The 19,173-nt window shown below is 48.6% G+C and overlaps 1 protein-coding gene across 1 annotated transcript; it reads right to left on the bottom strand.

The window, feature by feature from the left end:
• Window positions 1–14,119: 14,119 nt before the first annotated feature.
• LOC146193149 (uncharacterized) lies at window positions 14,120–15,001 on the bottom strand. The gene has a single exon (XM_084600493.1). The coding sequence runs from the start codon at window positions 14,999–15,001 to the stop codon at window positions 14,270–14,272; it is 732 nt and encodes a 243-aa protein (XP_084456619.1). The 3' UTR covers window positions 14,120–14,269.
• Window positions 15,002–19,173: the final 4,172 nt, after the last annotated feature.

The raw sequence follows: 19,173 nt of genomic DNA, 5'->3' as shown, positions 1-19,173 counted from the left end.
TGCATGTAGTTGGTGAGTGTCGTTATGGAGGCGTCGTCTAGGGTCTAGGTTTCGTAGCATTTGATTTGTTATCCCATCGGGGCCGGGGGCTGATCGCGTCTAATTAAGATCAGGATTTCGGCTCTAACCTCCGCTTCTGAGATGGGCGCGTCGAGGGCCTCATTAGGAAGGCCCGCGTATTGCGTAAGAGGGAGGGATGTTGTATCTACAAGTTTAGTTATTAGTTCCACGTCAGCCCCGATCGAACGCGTGTCTTGCCTTTGCTATTGTTATGTTCGATTGTGTTTTCGAACTGTCGGGATCAAGAAGATATCGTAGCAGGCTCCACGTCTTTGAAAGGCTCATGTTGCCCTCCATTTCATCGCACCTGTTACACCAGTTTTGCTCGCAGAGCCTAATTGCCAGTGATGACTGATGAGGTCACCATCCAATATGGCGGATAGAAGTGAAACCATCATAATTGAGATTGCAGCCACTGTAATTAGTTATGCACGTTTCACGGTGTCGAAAACGCGTAGGATATCGCTTTACTGGAATGAAAATTCTTGAGGTACGAGTATAGACCCCAATATTCGAAGCGTCGGAAGGAATACGATTGCATTCCTGGTTATGTAGAGATGCTCCCCAAGCAATCCCAACCTCGCACGTTGCAGCAAATATAGTTTAATAAAAAAAATTGCCTGGGGCTTAGCTTTAGTTAAGACTGGTAGGTTGCTAAAGCAATACATCTTGGCTACGCCTTAGCACGGCTTGCGGTTCTTCGCTGGTGAATGAACACGTGGACAGGGTGATTGCACGTGAGCGGCATATATCCCGTTGTCGCAGCGACTGCGCTGGCTTCGGATTTTGCAGCGGTGCCCGTAAAGACCGCTCTCGGGATCGCTTGCCTACGCGCAGTTATGCGCATGTAGGGTCATGCTTCTACAGTTACTTTCAAAGGAAGTGCTGTTGGCATGGGTCCTCCGATTCTGCCCGACCTCGGGCTTTTCAGCTTGCAGCCGCGAAACAATCTCAGCAACCTCTAACGGTTCCACCCATCTGGGCGCTCAACTCGCCACGATCTCGCAGTCACGTCGCTGAGTGCGTAAGCATAGCTAGCTATCAGACTTGCAAATGTTCTTACCGCGGCTGCGGTTCGCCTTCCTATGGGCATTGGCTATAATCTCGCGCAATCGCTTTGTGTAGTCGTCGAAATTGGTCTCGACCTTTGCGTTCATGCGCAGAACTAAGGAAATGGCTTGCCAGTGCACATTCCGGTAGTTATGCCATCTCCCATATTCACCCTAGAGCGCCTTTATATTCCGATCTCGGCGGTCGCTTCTTTGCCAATAACGCCTTTCTGCCCTCATTTGAGACGTCATTGCCTAGCAAGTATTGTAGCAAAGCTTAATCATAGACCAGCAGGAAGTCTCCAATTAACTCACTCGTAGCAATACCAGCTACACTAGAGTTAACTAACGCCAACCACAGTACGTGGCTTCACAGCGCAATTTGGCCTGAATTGTCACGGGGTTCTGTTTCTTCAATAAGACTTGCGACCCTCTTACGACATAAGAAAAAGAATATGAGCCTTCCTACTAACTCTTGACAACTCTTTGCTGAACGTAAGCTCAAGTGCACGTGCTCTGGAGGTTTCCGCAACAGGGCGCTCCCCGATGCGACCCCCTTCCGCAAATTTGGTGTACCACCGCACCTAGTGACATCGCACCTGCGTCCATAATTAACACTCCCTTTCCGAACGGCATCTGGCTGCTCGTGAACTGACTTGCCGAATACGAGTGACCTCACCGCATATCCATGTGACGCCGCTCTCGACTCTCCTGAGCCGCTGAACTTTGAACCTGTGCTCGGCGCGCTTCGGCAGCGCTCTCATCCGCATTCTCCGCCGTACAGGCTGCGCGGTTTTGAGCCACGGGCAAAACGGACTTACTGCATTGGTGGTTCTGGGCGGAGGTAGACAAATGGGCACTTTACCGTGAGCTGGGCCAACGGGCCGGCTTTCCTGAGCGGGTGTTAAAGGGTAGCTTCGGCAACTGGCAGTAGCTTGACGAGTTATTGAGGATCTCCTTGAGAATGACTCGTTCGGTGGACCACACCTGCGATTTCACTCGAGGCGTATCGCAATAACGGTTGGAAGCCCCTGCCATCAGGCTAGGCTTCGCATACCGGCCAGGATCGCCTAGCCGACTTCGGACGACCTACTACTGCGTGAAATTCCACCATTCGTCAGCTAGCCTCCCCAACTGGACTGCCAGTGGGGCCCTGCGTTGGTGCGCCATTTTGTGGAAGTTATCACGGGACTCGGGCTCTGCTCTCAGAACCGGACGCCCCGTCGCTAGCTCTGACCACATGCGTGGCCGTGAAGAACGACACACCGAGGTATACATAGCCAGCGGGCCAAGTTGTTTATTGGGAGTGCCCAGCTCTCATCCTCGGTGTCGTAGCAGCATCCGTGCTCCCCTTCACAATCAGAACTCTCTCTCTACCGCCCCAAGCAATACGATTCAGACAGTCCGCCTATTTCCCTCAAGCTAGATACCCATTTGATCCCACTAGTATCCAAAACACGTGTGCTAGGTCTAGTTCTTCACTTTCATGGTGCGCACTGAAAAGTCATAAAGACTCGCCATACAAAGTCAACAGTACCCGACTGATTCACCGCGTAGCCAACCGTTGGCCTGGCTTACGGGAGCGAAACACACTTCGCCTCACCCAGGCTTATAACATTATAAGCCGCGCCACATATATGTCCTCCCATACCTCCCCCTCAAACAAAAGGAGAGAGACCAGTTGAACGCGCTTCTACAAAGTTGCACGAAAACGGCTCTACGACTTCCCTCCAGCACATATAATGCCCGACTCCTTATGCTCGGTGCAGAGAATCCAGAACTTTTTTTTTTTAGGGGGGGGGGGGGGGGGGCAAATTTTGTCAGGTCGTAATTGTTATTTTGAGGTAATTTTGATTTTATTTTGTTATTTTATTTTATTGTTATCCTTATCATTTTATCGTAATTTTAATTAAATTTAGCCCCACATTTACACTTTGTAAATTTAGTTTTACGCAATTTGAAAGCATGTTTTATCCCTAAAGAAGAATGAGGCCGTGAATTGTTCGCAAATACAGCCTTCTAAAACACTATCGCACTTCATAATTTCAAAATACTCGTTACTATACTCACTTAAAATTACCTACATGATTCAAGTTCAAGCAATCGAAAAGCTAGTTTAAGAGTATACGTAACTTGACAGAGCCAACAAAAGGTTGTTTAAAGGGTCCCAGCAACTTGCCTTCAGACTCTTTGCGAGAAGAAATTGTTATGTTGGCTCAAGGGTTCCCTATTCTTGCAATCTGTCAATTTTCACGCCAGCGAACAAAACTTGGGCAAAGAAATGAAAAAAGTGCCTTAATTTCGTATAAAATATATATAAAAAACCTTAGTTCGAAGAAGTATACGCGCGAACAATATACACTTGAGTTAAGAAGTTCGCGCACGGCCTGTTTCAATCCCCTGATTCTCATCAACTGTGGTCAGTCATTCAATACTTGTTTATTTTTTTAAAGTATTAATTTAGTTCAAGCAAAAAAAAAGTTCGAAATGGTGGCAGTCCATGCTAGCTCATTACAACACAGTCTACATTTTAACGTCCTAAAATGTGAGCGCTCATAAAAGTGATTTAAGTGTGAGCGGTGGGAAGGGGGGGGGGCGCCGCCCCCTCGGAATAAAAATTGGGGGGTCGACCGCCCCCCCTGACCCCCGGTTCCGGAGTCCCTGGCTCGGTGTACACAACACAATCGAGGAACTTAGAGAGGCTACATTAACGGCACAAATAGCCCGCCTATCCAACTCGGTGGTTCTCAGCACTTCATTATCCCACTTAAACCGAAACCCAGTTACACACCCCATTGACGGTGTACCTCTTTCTCCTAACCTCCGATCTAATCTCATCATACCTCCATTCCCTAAAAACATGCAACCTGAGCGAGACCAGGGCCGCAGAATAGCCAGGGCTCACGCCCTTCACAGACAATATAGCGAAGACCAAGAGGTGGTCTACGTGGACGCAGCGAAATATACGTCAGGCTCCTGTATGGTCCTGGCTGTAGCTGACAATCAAGCAAAGCTGCTTACTTCCAGCTCTATAATCACCAATTCTAACACAGAGGCAGAGGAGGCAGCCATCGCGCTTGCTCTCATCTCTACATCTGCCACAAAAATTATCTCCGACTCCAAATCTGCGTTTCTAAATTATGCCAACGGCTATATATCACGCACCGCTGCTCGCATATTACGCTTCTGGCAGCCCCGGCACACCATAAGCCTCATCTGGACGCCAGCACATGCCGGCCTCCCTAGCCCGAGGTCTTACATTCTGGGCTAGTGAAACGGAGCCCTCTCTACAGGCCGGGGAGCGCATTCTCTCCTTCCGTGATATTCTCTTGTACTACCCGGACAAACGAAGGGAATATACACCCCCAGCCCCCTCTCTCATCACTGGCGAAGGTTGCAGACTCGGACGGCTCCATACCCTACACTTCTGCATGCCCGATATCCAGACCAGTTTTCCTCATAATGCGGACTCTTCGGCAAACCAGGACACTTCCTACAAATCCTTCTTACATGCCCCACCTTTCCTTATCCCCCATCACCGAATGTCGCAGAGTCCTACTGGGAGTCACTCATGAAGAGCATTTCAGTCTAAAGTCACTGGAACTCTTCCAGTGACTTTACTGCAGTCAAGACCAATGGAAGATTATCTCCAGTGCTACGGGGAGGATTGCTCTTCAAAGATTTTCTTTTGCATTATAAGGGTGTCTCCCATGTAGTGAGGGAGCACCCAAGTGCGATGCAGGGGGCCCCCACTGCTTGTTCAATGGCAATAAAATGTTTCTACCATCACTGCTCCGGCGACGCGGCGTCGTCTGCCTGGATCATGTCCGCTGAGATGAGAGGGGAGGAGGGGCTGCCCGGCCAGAGCCACCTAGAACAGAATTACCTAGACTAGTCTAGGTGGTTCTGTTCCACCTAGACTAGTCAGGCAGAACCACCTAGACTAGGCAGAACCACCTAGTCTAGGTGGTTCTGCGCGCTACGCCAGTTCTCTCATCCCCCGCCCTCTCCGCCACAACTCCGGGGAAAGGAGGGCAGGAGGGAAAAGATAGGGCCCCTCGCGAAAGAGAGAGAGAGAGTGGTGGGGGTTCGCCGCGGCGTGTGCGGGTGAGGGGAATGTTGAATACCCACAACACACACGCGCACATGCACGCACGCATGCACGCATGCATGCATGCACGCACGCACGCACGCACACACACACACACACACACACACACACACACACACACACACACACACACACACACACACACACACACACACACACACACACACACACACACACATACACACACACACACACACACACACACACACACACACACACACACACACACACACACACACACACACACACACGCGCGCGAGCACAGACATATATATATATATATATATATATATATATATATATATATATATATATATATATATATATATATATTGTAAGGAAGACAAAGCACAGACAGCGCCGTGGCATCGCCATCACCATCGCTTGTCTCCGGCGCCCATCTCTCGCACTGAAGCTGTGCCCTGCGGCTGGCAATTCTATCCTGCTGTGCCCGAACTACTGGCAGCGCTAGACGTTCGACTAAGCTATTAAAGCCCCATTTCAATATATATATATATATATATATATATATATATATATATATATATATATATTGTCATTCGCCCAGATCCTGGCATCCTGGATCCTGGATCTGGGCATTCGCCCAGACCCTGAAAAAATAATCGCGGTCTTGAACTTTGCTCGTCCACAACGGATTACAGATTTGCGCAGTTTCCTCGGCCTCGCGTCCTACTTCCGGCGTTTTATAAGGCATTTTGCAAGCATTGCTGCTCCACTTCATGAACTATACTTAAAACACGCAGCCCTTTCGTGTGGACTGAGCAGTGCGAAACTGCTTTTAATGACCTCAAGCACGCCCTCACATCAGATCCTGTTCTTGGCCACTTTAGTGACAGCGCTCCAACTATCCTGCACACCGATGCCAGTGGTCACGGTCTTGGCGCTGTACTTCTGCAGCGTGATGCAACATCGCGTGAGAAAGTGATTGCCTTTGCCAGTCGGACTCTCACTCCAGCTGAGAAAAACTACACCATTACCGAGCAGGAGTGTCTTGCTGTCGTCTGGGCTGTCCAAAAATTTCGCCCTTACCTATACGGTCGGCACTTCACAGTTGTGACCGACCACCATGCTCTTTGCTGGTTGTCTTCACTCAAAAACTTGACAGGCCGACTTGGTCGCTGGATTCTACGCCTGCAAGAATACCATTTCGACGTCACTTATAAATCTGGTCGCCAACACCAAGACGCCGACGCTCTCTCTCGCTGTCCCCTTTCGGAATCCGCTTGCTGCTTTTCTTCACAATTCATTTCCACCTCTGACCAGAGCCGACCATCTCTTTGCCCGACGTATATCACAACCGTTTGTTTTGACGACTCTGAGAACAAGCACGCTCTCCGCTCACAGCAATTAGCCGATGCCTACTGCCGTCCTATCATCGACCGCCTTATCGGCGCTTCGGACCCGCCCAATGCTAGGCTTCGCCGACAGCTTCACAATTTCAAGCTCGAAGATGGCATCCTACTCCGCTACGTGTATTGCCCTGATGGAACTCGCTGAATCCCAGTCGCGCCGCGTGTGCTTCGCCCACGTATACTGGCGGCTCTCCACGATGACGCTACTGCAGGTCACCTTGGTTTTGACAAAACCTACGACCGCGTGAGAAAACGATTCTTTTGGCCTGGCTTATCTTCCACCGTTGCCAAATACGTCGCATCCTGCCCTCTGTGCCAACGTCGCAAACGGCTGACTTCTTCGCCCGCTGGCCTTCTACAACCTCTGCCTTGTCCCACCACGCCATTCGACGTAGTCGGCATCGACTTATATGGTCCCCTACCTCTCTCCTATGGGGATAACCATTGGATTATAACAGCTGTCGACCACCTCACACGTTACGCTGAGACAGCACCTGTACCGACTGGTTCCGCTGAAGAAGTAGCAAATTTCTTTTTGCGATCAATTGTATTACGACATGGCGCTCCTCGGGTGCTCCTAAGTGACCGCGGTACAGCCTTCTTATCGAAAGTCGTTGCCGAAGTTCTTCACGCCTCATCCACCCTTCATAAGACAACCTCAAGCTACCATCCCCAGACTAACGGTCTGACTGAGCGATTTCATCGCACCTTGTCGGACATGATATCAATGTACATCACACCAGATCATCGAAATTGGGACACTATTCTACCATTCGTCACATTCGCCTATAATACAGCAGTACAGCGAACTACCGGTTACTCTCCATTTTTCCTTGTTTATGGCCGTTCTCCCACTACAATTTTCGACGCTTCCTTCTTCTCTACGCCCGACTACTCCACATCAGTACCTACCCATTTTTTATCTCGTGTGGCCAGATGCCGTCATCTTGCCCGACTCAACACGGCTGCGTGCCAGGAAGTCCGCAAGACTCGCTATGATTCTACACATCGAGTGGTCTCTTTTCGTCCTGGTGACGAAGTACTGCTTTACACACCATTGCGCACCTCTGGCCTTAGTGACAAATTCCACCACCGCTACGTAGGTCCCTATGAGATCATAAGCCAAACTTCCCCAGTGAACTACAAAGTGACGCCTGTTGATCCCCCAGCTGATCGACGCCACCGTGGAACTGAAATTGTTCATGTGTCTCGCCTGAAACCGTTTGTGCGCCGCGATGCATCACTTAGTTAGGAGCGGCCAGGCTGGCCGCTTCCGACCCCCCGGGCAGATTGTGTGAGCCTTCCGTGGATGCTCTTTAATTTGTACATGCCATGATCTTCCTCTTTCATTTGTACATACCATCATCATCGTCCCGCGGCGCCGGCTCCGGCACGCGCCGGGGTTTTGTCATCGGATTAAAACGCTAGACAAGGCATCGCTGGCCTTGCCGTCACGACATTGCCGTCTCAACCTAGCCTTCTTTCACAAGATATATATATATATATATATGGGAGCCGGTCTCCGAGGCGACGACGCTGATGACTGGCTCGACAGCTACGACCGGGTCAGTGCTTTCAACCGGTGGGACGATTCGCTTAAACTAATTAATGTGTCCTTTTATTTGACGGATGTGGCCAAAACGTGGTTCCTAAATCATGAATCGACGATTCCGGACTGGGCTACTTTTAAACAAAAGTTACGGCAGATTTTCTGCGCTCCTACTGTTCGGACGGAGTCCGCCAAGAAGAAGCTAGAAGCCCGACTTCAGCGGCCCAATGAGACCTACACCTCTTAAATAGAAGATGTACTTTCACTTTGTCGGCGCATCAATGACACAATGCCAGAGGCCGAGCGGGTTCGGCACGTCCTTAAAGGTATTGGGCCACTCGCCTACAACGCCCTGGCCGTGCAGAACCCTACCACAATCGATGCCATCATATCCACTTGTCAACGCCTTGACGAACTACAGTCAATACGCCTGCAGCCTGATCCCACTTCATTTGGTTTCACTGCCAACGCTGACCTCCGTGCGCTTATTCGCGAATTAATTCGTGAAGAGCTCTCGGCTCAAGGTAATTTGTGCCGCCCTGCATCCGAGCCACATCCTTCAAGTGCCGGCCTGCGTAGCATTGTCAAAGAAGAGCTGGCCTCAATGACCTATTCGCCCCCAACATCGGTCGCTCCTACCGGTCGCGCCGTTGGAGCGCCTACGCCACCGGCGCCTACCACTGCTCATATCGCTGCATTGGCACCACCTGCCGCGGCGCCGACATACTACCCCAACTGGCGCCCAGCCCGCCCTGTTTGTTATTACTGCGGGTACCGAGGCCATATTTCCCGCTTCTGTCGTCGCAGGCTCCAGAATGAACGCCGTGGCTACGACACATTTGAAGCAGACTACCCTTCTCGCTTTTCCGGCTCTAACCCCCGTTCATTCCCTGATTATTCGCAACGTTCATCACCCCCGCCAGAAAGCCCCGCTCCGCCTGCTGGTTACAGGCCTTCAAGACGCCGTTCTCCTTCGCTTTTTCGCCGCTCAACCTCGCCTCTCCGTCAAGCTTCTCTGACGACCCCCCGCTTATCGGAAAACTGACCACTGCAGTTTTAGGAGGGAAAACTGCACTCTTCGGCCATCCCAAAAATCCTCCGGAACGTCCCTGAAACATTATTTTAGTGTGGGTTGAAGGTTTATCTGTTGAGGCTTTGGTTGACACGGGCGCCGCTGTTTCTGTGATACACACTGACTTGTGCTCCCGCTTAAGAAAAGTGAAAACGCCTTATGATGGACCCGAACTCCGTGGAGCTAATGGGGCAATAATTCGGCCTTTTGCTAAGTGTACTGTGCGAGTTTTTGTTGATGGTGTCCGCCACCACGTACAATTTGCCGTGATGTCACCGTGCGCTCACCCCATTATTTTAGGCTGGGATTTTCTGTCTGCCGCATCAGCCAGCATTTCGTGTCGCGACAGGGTCATCTACATGAACGAGAGCGATCCGTCTTCTGAACCTCCCGTGCCCCGTCATCGCCTGCTTGCCGCTACTAACTCAGTGTTGCCCCCTGGATGCGAACAACTTGTCGCGCTTACTTCTACTGACATTGATAACGGAGATGTGCTAATCGTGCCTTCTGATCGCCATCTGACCCGTGGAATCGCGCTACCACCAAGTCTTGTTCGGTTTGAGCATGGCACAGCGCTTGTCGCTGCTTCGAACACTTCTCCAGAGCCCATTGTGCTGACTAAAGGGACATGTTTTCCTTGTGCCCTGGACATTCACCCGGTGTCCCTCACCACCCTTACCGCCCCCTCTTCCTCACCAGCAGCTTCTTCCGATGCCTCCCTCTGTGTTCTCTTTGGCACCATCAATCCTGACCTTCCTGCGACTCACCGCCAAGCTTTGCAGGAATTACTTCGAAAACACCAAGCCTCCTTTGATGCCACTTCTCCGACCTTGGGCCGAACGTCTTCTGCACAGCACCGCATTATTACAGAAGGTACTTCTATTGTTAGCCGCCGCCCTTACCGTGTTTCCTTATCAGAACGTAAAATCATAGAAGATAATGTGAATGATATGCTCCGACGAGACATTATTCGGCCCTCAGCTAGCCCCTGGTCATCTCCGGTTGTCTTGGTCAAAAAAAAAAAAGGATGGGCCCGTGCGTTTTTGCGTTGATTACCGCGCACTTAACAAAGTCACTCGCAAAGATGTTTACCCTATGCCACGAATTGACGACTCCCTCGACTGTCTTCAGGGCGCCGAATATTTCTCCACTTTGGATTTGCGTTCCGGTTACTGGCAGATACCGATGCACGAAGCCGACAAAGAAAAAACCGCATTCGCTACTCCCGATGGGCTTTACGAATTCAATGTCATGCCTTTTGGACTTTGTAATACCCCGCACCTCCACCACGTGTAAGGTAACGCGAAGGTCGGACTTGGGGGATCAGGCTTTATTGCAGACCTGAAGCCTTGGTCGCACACTGCAGCCAAACACACTCCGCGATGACGATGGGTATCTACAAGAGGGAGCAGGATGAAGATGAAGCAGCACGTTCAGCCGTGTGGAAGATGAAGCGCCACACAGTGCTCATAATATATATACACGTGGAACATCCTGCGCACCGCGAGCGTACGCTGAACACGCTAAACATAGGAGGACGCAAGCTGTGCGAAAACCCACTTGCGCTATGCCGCTGAAGCTATGGCTATATGACTGCCAGAACCGAGACCTTCGCGAGCCATTAAGAAAAAATCGAGAGGAAGAAAGCTCACAACAGCGAGGCCAAGAAAAGCGCTGTTGGTTTTTTCTTCCAATTGTTCAATTTGCTATTGACTTCAATTGGTTCTGTAATCAATTTAGGAAGAAAGGTAATTAAATCAAATTATAAGGATAAACAATGCGCCAATTGTCGGAAGCGAACCCAAAACCTCCGAATATCGCTTCGGGTGCTCGTATCTAACTGAGCTACATCGACGGCCTTATACTTTCTGGGGTATTAATGCCGCCTGTAACCGAGCCTTGAGATTGTTGTCTGGTGCCACCTCACCCATCCACAGTGGTGGACGGGGAGCGTCTTGTGTACCGCGAGTCACGAGTGTCACGTAGAACGTGAACAACAGGGAAGGGCGAAAGCACTGCGAACCCTCTTGTGCTATAGACGATTTTAGTTTTGATGCCTGGGCGCAGCCGTCTTAGTTTGATGGTGGCGCCCCGTATGAGCCAAACTGTAAAAGTCTGCTCCGGCTTCTCTTGACGCCATCTTGGGTTGTGCTGTGCGTGCTGATGCTGCGATGTGGCAGTGTAAAAGTGCTGTTTCGCGGTGCTCGTGAAACCTATCCGACACCTTGATGCTATTTTGTACTTCGTTTGAGTGCCCCAGCAAACCATGTACCATCCGTTTGGCATGGCGGTGCTGTTGAAAACAGCACTAGCGGCCGGGGCGACTGCGAAGGACCGCGCTCCGTTTCCGCAGGCCGAACTCGTCAGAGTTAACTGGGAGGATGTATCTGTTGTACCTTTTACAATACATGTATTTTCAATTATATTTTATAATCGCAATGGTAACTCTACATATAAACACATGACGAATATATTGTACGGGCAGCTACCAAACGCGGAATACAAATTCTGCTAAGTCATCGCCGCATTGATTTAACGTGAAGTGCGACCCATTTCGATATACGATCGAGCTGTCCTGCTTCAACAATGCGTAGTTTCAAGTTAAACCACGGTTCAAAAACAGCACATAGAAGAAGTAGCGCCTAAAGTACCATCCGTCAACGTTTTTATGCAGCCTTGGTCCTGCGGCGCAACGACACCGTATCGCCATCCCGTACGTCGTAGCAGTATCGTTTGCACGACGTATTGTTGAGAAAAACGTCGAAAAACGTGCCCTCTCAGCTGCACCATGAACGAAGACGACAAATTCGCGGCACATATAGCAGCGCTCACGAAAGCGGGGCCGCCCGCTGGCGCGGCGGACGACGGCATCCTCGCCGAGCGCTACTCCCTAGTCGTCGCTAGGCCTAAATTGTTTCGCGTCGAAGGCACATCCGAGGGCGCTTTGTAATTGCTCAACGCTAGAGTAAATGGTCTGTCATGGAGCTTCCTTACTGCCCAACCCATTGTATCAATAAAAGAAAGATGTAAATATCGGTGACGCCTTAGCAGCGAGCCAGCGTGCAGACGATGAGATTTGCCGCGCGCCGCACCAGTGGCAATGTGTTGCGAAAGTTGTTTGTATTGAAATTATCAATAACACAGTATGGGTCAGAAATCTGCAAAAAGATTTTTTTGTCGGTTCATTGTTTAAGTAAAGAACAGATTTTAACATGACATGCTCTTTTCGCGCTGGCGGAAGAGATCCACCGTATCGTTTGCGCGGAGGGCTTGCGGGAGGCAAGGCCTGCCCGGCGTACGTGTCTACTACGGTGAAAGAAGCAAAATGGGCATCGTATTAGTGAATCCGTCATTAGTACTAAGGCTATCTGGCCTACACAAAACGTTCATAGGCGTATTAAATCAGGATGGACGGAAAAGCGGTGGACTGTCGTTGCAAGCTTCCCGCATACGCTCTCGGCAATCATCTTGCGATTTCTTTGATTGTTTGTGCAGTCCACGATCATACATTGCTGCCCCGATGACATTACCACTAAAAGGGGCATTAAAAAGGCATTTAAGTCTCTCAACCGACCATATACCGAGGTGCAAGGCCACTCTGCTATGCATGAAGCGTGCGAATGCACAGCCCACTCGGTACTGGCAACGATGGGCCGGCGCAAACATTCTGGTTAGAGAGTATTTTCCTCCTCTCCTGCTTGCTCTCGGTAAAACGGTCTATACCTATGGCTTCATGACTACCAAAACCAAGGCCCCCGAAAGCCATATATACTGCCCTACTACATAATGCCTATATACAAAGTTTTTTTGCGAGGACATTAATTGAAAAATATAGTAGAATTAAAACAGAAAAAACAATATTTGAAGGAACATACTCTCTGCCCTAGCGGACATAACTTGCTTCAAAACGCCTCTAATTATGAGTGTAATCAACAAATTTCACTAATTATCTTTTTAATTATCATAGTTGAACGGTTAGTTCCAGTCGGCAGTTTGATGCCGTGAACGAGACGATGCGAAATCAGTTTTTGAAACGAAGAAAAACTCATTTTTCTAGAGCTATGTAGTTTGATGAAATACTACGCTTTTGTTCGCACGAAACCGAAACTGAGCGTACAGGAAGAAAGTATGGTATGGCGGAGGCGTAACGCTAGGTGGTGACGTGCGGCAATGGATGCAGCGCTCAATTTGAAACACGCGTGCTAATTTCTCTGGCTAGAAAGCCTCGGCGCTTTGCTTAGACCGCGGCCGGCGTTATCGTTTGCTTTGTCGCCCGAAGGAAAAGGATAGTCAACGTCAGTTGTAACCAACGTTTTTAGATTCCTTTCAGTTTGCAAGCTCCCCCGAGTCACTCCCGAGAAAGCGGCTCCCGTCCGTTTCCACTCGCCACGCGGCGCTGCTGTCGCTGTCGGCCCGAAACCGCTCGCACTCTGCTGTTGGTGTGGTGGCTGCCTTCGCCGGTTCTCATCCAGGATAAAACTGGGAGCGGACACGTAGAGCTCAAATTTGCTGGGCTTTTGGAGCTGTCACGTTAAAACTTCAGTCTCATGGTTAAAAAAACTGTTTCGCCTGAGGGTACAGGCTGGGTGAGGTAAAGAGCAGGCTGATGCCAGTTCGAAAAAAAAAAAAAAAGATCGTTTATTTGCCTCGCGCTTTATCGCATCGCATTTGCGACGTTTATCCTGGACATTTTAGTATTTGTTGGAGTAAAGCTATCAATAGCTATTCGGGAGAATGCACGGCACATTAAGGAATGAGAACCAGCGATGTTCCGTTTCTAGTTCGCATTCACGAAATTCCGCGCTCTTACCAACAGAGCACCGCGCATACGAGCAGCGTTTTCACGTTTTTTACAATGCCGATTTCACTGGATTAAATGCAGACACACTTAGCCGGATGCACGGAGGGAATAGCTGCAGAAGACGAGCTTTTTATTTGCAATGATCGCACAGCCGGGAGCAGCGTTTTGCACTTTAATTTTTAGAGTGTTAATTTCAGTGAGCATAGGCAAGCATTAAATGCAGGCACACTGAGTTGGAAGCACAGAGAGAATGGCTACAGAAGGCGAGCTTTTTTATTTGCAATGGCAACCTTTTCTCTGTTTTCCAGCTGGAGATTCTGGTCTCTCGCATAGAAGTGCATGCGTGTAACTATGACGAAATGCAGAACCTGGCATGTAAAAGTGGCCTTATGTTCTGCACAACCAAGCCGGGCAAGGTTTTGGAATTCCAGCTCATCAAGCACATCCCAAAAAATGTCCCCAAAAACTGGACCTCCTTTCAAGGAAACCGAAACTGCTTTGTTCACAATATTAGTAAACTCTAGCACCTTTGTTGTGGGATGCTTTAGGCATCCTTGATTGAAGCTTTTATACACTGTAAGGTATGCGTCTTTGCCAACAACTGGCACATGAGAGCTGATATCTTCCATGCAGGAAGTGCAAGTTGAGGTTTTGGAGAATTTGTGGACCACATAGCCTGAAAAATAGTATAGTATGCTTTCATCGACTTCTGCTTTCGAGTAAATGTGGTCACTGTCACTGTGATCGGGCGTGTCAACTTCAGAAGTTAAGTCGAGCATCCTCGACTCAATCAGTTCATGCAGGTGAGCTTGCTTGCATCGGTGTGCTTCTCTGCATTTCTTCAGTGTGTCTTGAACACCCACAAGCACAGCACTCGGTGCACCCTCCATACTTCCACGCAGCAGTCGAAATATTTGGGTAAAGCTCACAACTGTAGGATGAGATTCATGCCCACTTGTCGCGCGGAATGACGACAGTGTCACCATTAATCTGGTGAGTACATCCTCGTCTTGGAAGTGTACATCACATACAACGAAAGAGCTGGAAAGCTGTCTGTCCAGTCGGGGAATCATGCGCTGCCATTCTAGGAGATGTACAGGGTTGCCGAAAAAAATGTCTTTTCCCGGTAGCAGGTGTCTGGGAGCCATAACCGCTTTTGCAGCCGGGCACGAAGCAACGTGGCATGTTCGCTACTCACTTCGTAGACATAAGCAAGTGGCAATAATCACGGCACCACACACCACAAACACGCACACGTGCAAAACCACTGCGAGCGCAGGTACAAAGGGCCGCGCCAGTCGGGCAAACCAACGTTTTGGGGTTTTGGGGCAAACAGCGTGGCGAGCGCCACCGCGCGGTAGGAAACGGAAAGGCGACACTCCCCGCGCCGCAGCTTTCAAACTGAAAGGGATCTAAAAACGTTGGTTGTAACAACATCGCTTTGGAAACACTGATAAGCTCTGCCTGTCCGGCTACCTTCGGAATTAACTTTTTTTTTCATCTAATTAAATTCGTCGCTAACACTGCGAAAGAAATAACGCGATGGCTCTGTGACAGCGTGTAGATGGCTGTTTAACGCTAAACGGTGCCGCTATATTGACATCCATTGCATTATTTGTGTCGGGCGAATATTTCTTTTACGCAGTATTGGCTTGACAGCTAAAATAAACGATAATGTCTTCATAAGTTGAAGAGATTGCTGAAACATTGAATGTTATTGCCCCCGCCTTATGTAATGCCCTCGGGCGTTTAAGGCTTCAATAAATGAAATAAATGAAATGAAACATTGGTATTTTCACTTTACACTGCTTTGCACAAGCTAGCTGGATACAGCTGCTGTGTGCTGGATCACACGTCTCGTGTTTTGCGAACTGGTAAGCCTCGACGGCCGATGTTAAGCATGTACTTTCTAGTGGCCTGTATAACAATCAGGAATAAACCGAATTGGTTAAATTACTTTAATGACATGTCATATGTTACGCGGGACAACGTACTGCCGGTGCTTGGCGAACTCGAACTTCCGGTGCGACACAAAAATGTGTCGGTAACCACTTATTGTGCTTGACTGTTCAGGACCGAGCCTGTGCGGTCGCGATCTGATTGCGGTACTTGGCAGGACGGGCGTTCCGATGACAGAACTCACTGCGTCGGATTCGACAACAAGAAACGCGCCAAGCGACCACATGGTGAACAGACTGCTCGTTGAGTATAAAGATGTCTTTTCGACAGACCAGGGGCTCATCAAGGGACCGCCAGCCAGCCTAAAGCTCAAGGAGACTGCGACGCCGACGTTCTGTAAGGCCAGATCACTTCCTTACGCCCTCCGTGATAAGGTCTCTCATGAAATTGATCGGTTATTGTCCCTTGGTGTCTTATCACCCGTGCAACATTAGAATGGGCTACGCCCATCGTAGTTGTCCTGAAAAAAGATGGCACCGTAAGAATATGCGGAGACTTTAAAGTCACACTTAACCCGGCTTTTGATATAGAGCATTACCCACTTCCAGTGGTCGAGGACATATTCGCGAACTTAAATGGAGGTGAATACTTCAGCACATTGGATTTGAAGGACGAGTACAATCAAGTGCTCCTTGACGAAGCGTCACGCGGACTTTGTCATTAACACGCATCGCGGACACGAGCGTTGGCTGCAGTCAGCGCTCGTGTGTGTCTTTTCTGTCTTGTGTGTCCTTGTGTAGCATATGCGCTGTTGAAATTTGTACAATTGCAAGACACTGGTTTGTGGGAGTTTAAGAGATAGAGAGTTTATTGACAAAGAAAGGCAGAGAGGTCGTTACGTCCCAAAGCAACTCAGGCTATGATAGGCGCCGTCGCGGAGGGCTCCGGAAATTTTGACAACCTGTGGTTCTTTAACGTGCACTGACATCGCACAGTACACGGGCATCTAGAATATCGCCTCCATCGAAATTCGACCACCGCGGCCGGGGTCGAACCCGCGCTTTTCGGGTCAGAGGCCGAGCCCCATAACCACTGTGCCACCGCGGCGGCAACTGCAAGATACTCTCCAAAAAATTAATATTCACCGAATACTTTGTATTCTGAGAACAGAACGAAGTTTTTTATTGGTGCTTGCCACTGTGTCCTGGCTTCAAAGTTAGGTTATTTTCCTTGTCAATGACAGCATGTAAGCTTTATTGATGAATCACAATGCATGCAGAAAAATCCAGGTATGCACTGCCTAGAATTAACATATACATACTCAAAAATTTTAAATCTGCTCATGCTCATACGGGAAAGCTGTGCTTTCTGAGACACTTTGGTTAGTTATGGGGAAATCCAACATGGGGCAGTGACAACAAAAAATGATAGTATGCAATGCAATTAAGGCATGTAAATAATAGATACCGCGTCCTGGCATCTTCAGAGAACGTATGTAAACTTGAGAAAACTGCGAATTGGAACATGGATAAAGCACGCTGTTTCCTCAGGTATGCTATACCGACTAGCCCGACACCTCGCTCTAATGTATGCAAATTTAGTTTTGTTACATTACATTCATTTTAAACATTACATACAACATATTGAGTGCTGGAAACTTGCACTTTAGACCCTAGATGCAGCAATTGAGTCAATTCAACCGTTGCCGCAGAAGCAAGGTCCAAAACTCGAATCATTAGTACATAAGCAGGCCAGCAAGCCCTGCCAAAATCACAACCATACACTGGGTTAAACGCAAAAACGCATTAAACAAGTTCATGAAAGTACCACACAGCACAAAACCTAAAATCACTGAAATCGATTTGCTCACACTAAAGTACCAGAAACACTTGGCCAAAGCAAGAACGGTGCCACATATTTTATCTGTGTACAGGAACGTAACTGAACACAAGGGCAGTGATGAAAGCAGTGTGCGAACCACCTTTGCAGGACTTCATAACTTGCATACAAGCCTGTCTACTGATCAAAATATTATGAAGGAACAAGTATTTCTGAGGCTTGGACGAGGAAGGATCAGTACAGTTTTACGGGGCAAGTTCTTTAATTGCCATTAGCATGGTACTAAGAAACGCATCAACAAAAGCAGCATAGGAAAAGTGCTTGAGTTCCTTTCAGTGGCTCTTCCTTATTCATAATTTTCATTCCTTGACCTAGTAACATGGAACTAAATCATGATTTTCGATAGAGGCGAAATTCTAGAGGCCCATGTACTGTGCGATGTCAGTGCATGCTAAAGAACCCAAGGTGGTCGAAATTTCCGGAGCCCTTCACTATGGCTTCCCTCATAACCTCAGTTGCTTTGGGACTAAGACCCCCATAAACCAAACTAAATCATGATGCTTTTGCATAACGTACACAGCAGGTCCTCACACTTCAAGGTAAATTATTTTCGATAAGGGCTACGCCTGAGTGATACATGCTGAACCGTCACCTGAAATATATATATAAATGAAAGAACACTGCCATATCTGACAACTAATGGGTCAATAATGACACAAGGACAGTGGAACTGTTCTCATTCACAACTATTTTGTTCACCACTTCTATGGAAAGAAGATATGTTCTCCTAAATAGTTCATGCAGGCCTCAAGAAAGCCAACTACCTTTGTAATGCGAGAAAGCAGCTGTTAGTCGGCCACAGGCACATACCACATTTTGTTCAAAGCATCACCATAGTGATAAATTACAACACATCATCAATATTTACAGCTGAATGTTATTCTATCTTGATAGCTGTAAAAAAATACCAAACGAAGGCATCGAGAAGAGAATTATTTACACTGAGTCTCTCAGTGTACTCACAGCACTACACTCCAGAAACTCGGTCATACCATTACTTGGGGAGCTAATACATAATATTGCAAAGGTCACAAATCTACGACACAGCATAAAGCTCTGCTGGGCCCCAGCCACATGGGAATTGATGGAAACGGGAAAGCAGACGCATGCGTAGCACAGGCTCGCCGCAAGGAAATTAAGAAAGCAAACATGCCCCACAAAGATTGTATGATCTGAAATAGTACTGAACAAGGGTAGAGGTGGGAAGCCTCAGTTCGCAGGTCAAGCCAACGTTTCGACAAGTAGACTTGTCTTCGTCTGGGCCTAGCGAATCATCATTGGCGGAAGTTTATATAGGCTTTTGCTTCCGAAGAAGAAAAGCCCGGGGGTAGGGAGGGGAGTGAACAGAAAGAATGTCAAG

The sequence above is a fragment of the Amblyomma maculatum genome, chromosome 4, assembly GCF_055883805.1.
Source record: "Amblyomma maculatum isolate TAMU_Amacu chromosome 4, ASM5588380v1, whole genome shotgun sequence".
In the NCBI taxonomy this organism is placed as follows: Eukaryota; Metazoa; Arthropoda; class Arachnida; order Ixodida; family Ixodidae; genus Amblyomma; species Amblyomma maculatum.
The sequence above is the reverse complement of the archived record's forward strand: the minus strand, read 5'-3'. Positions and strand labels throughout refer to the sequence as shown.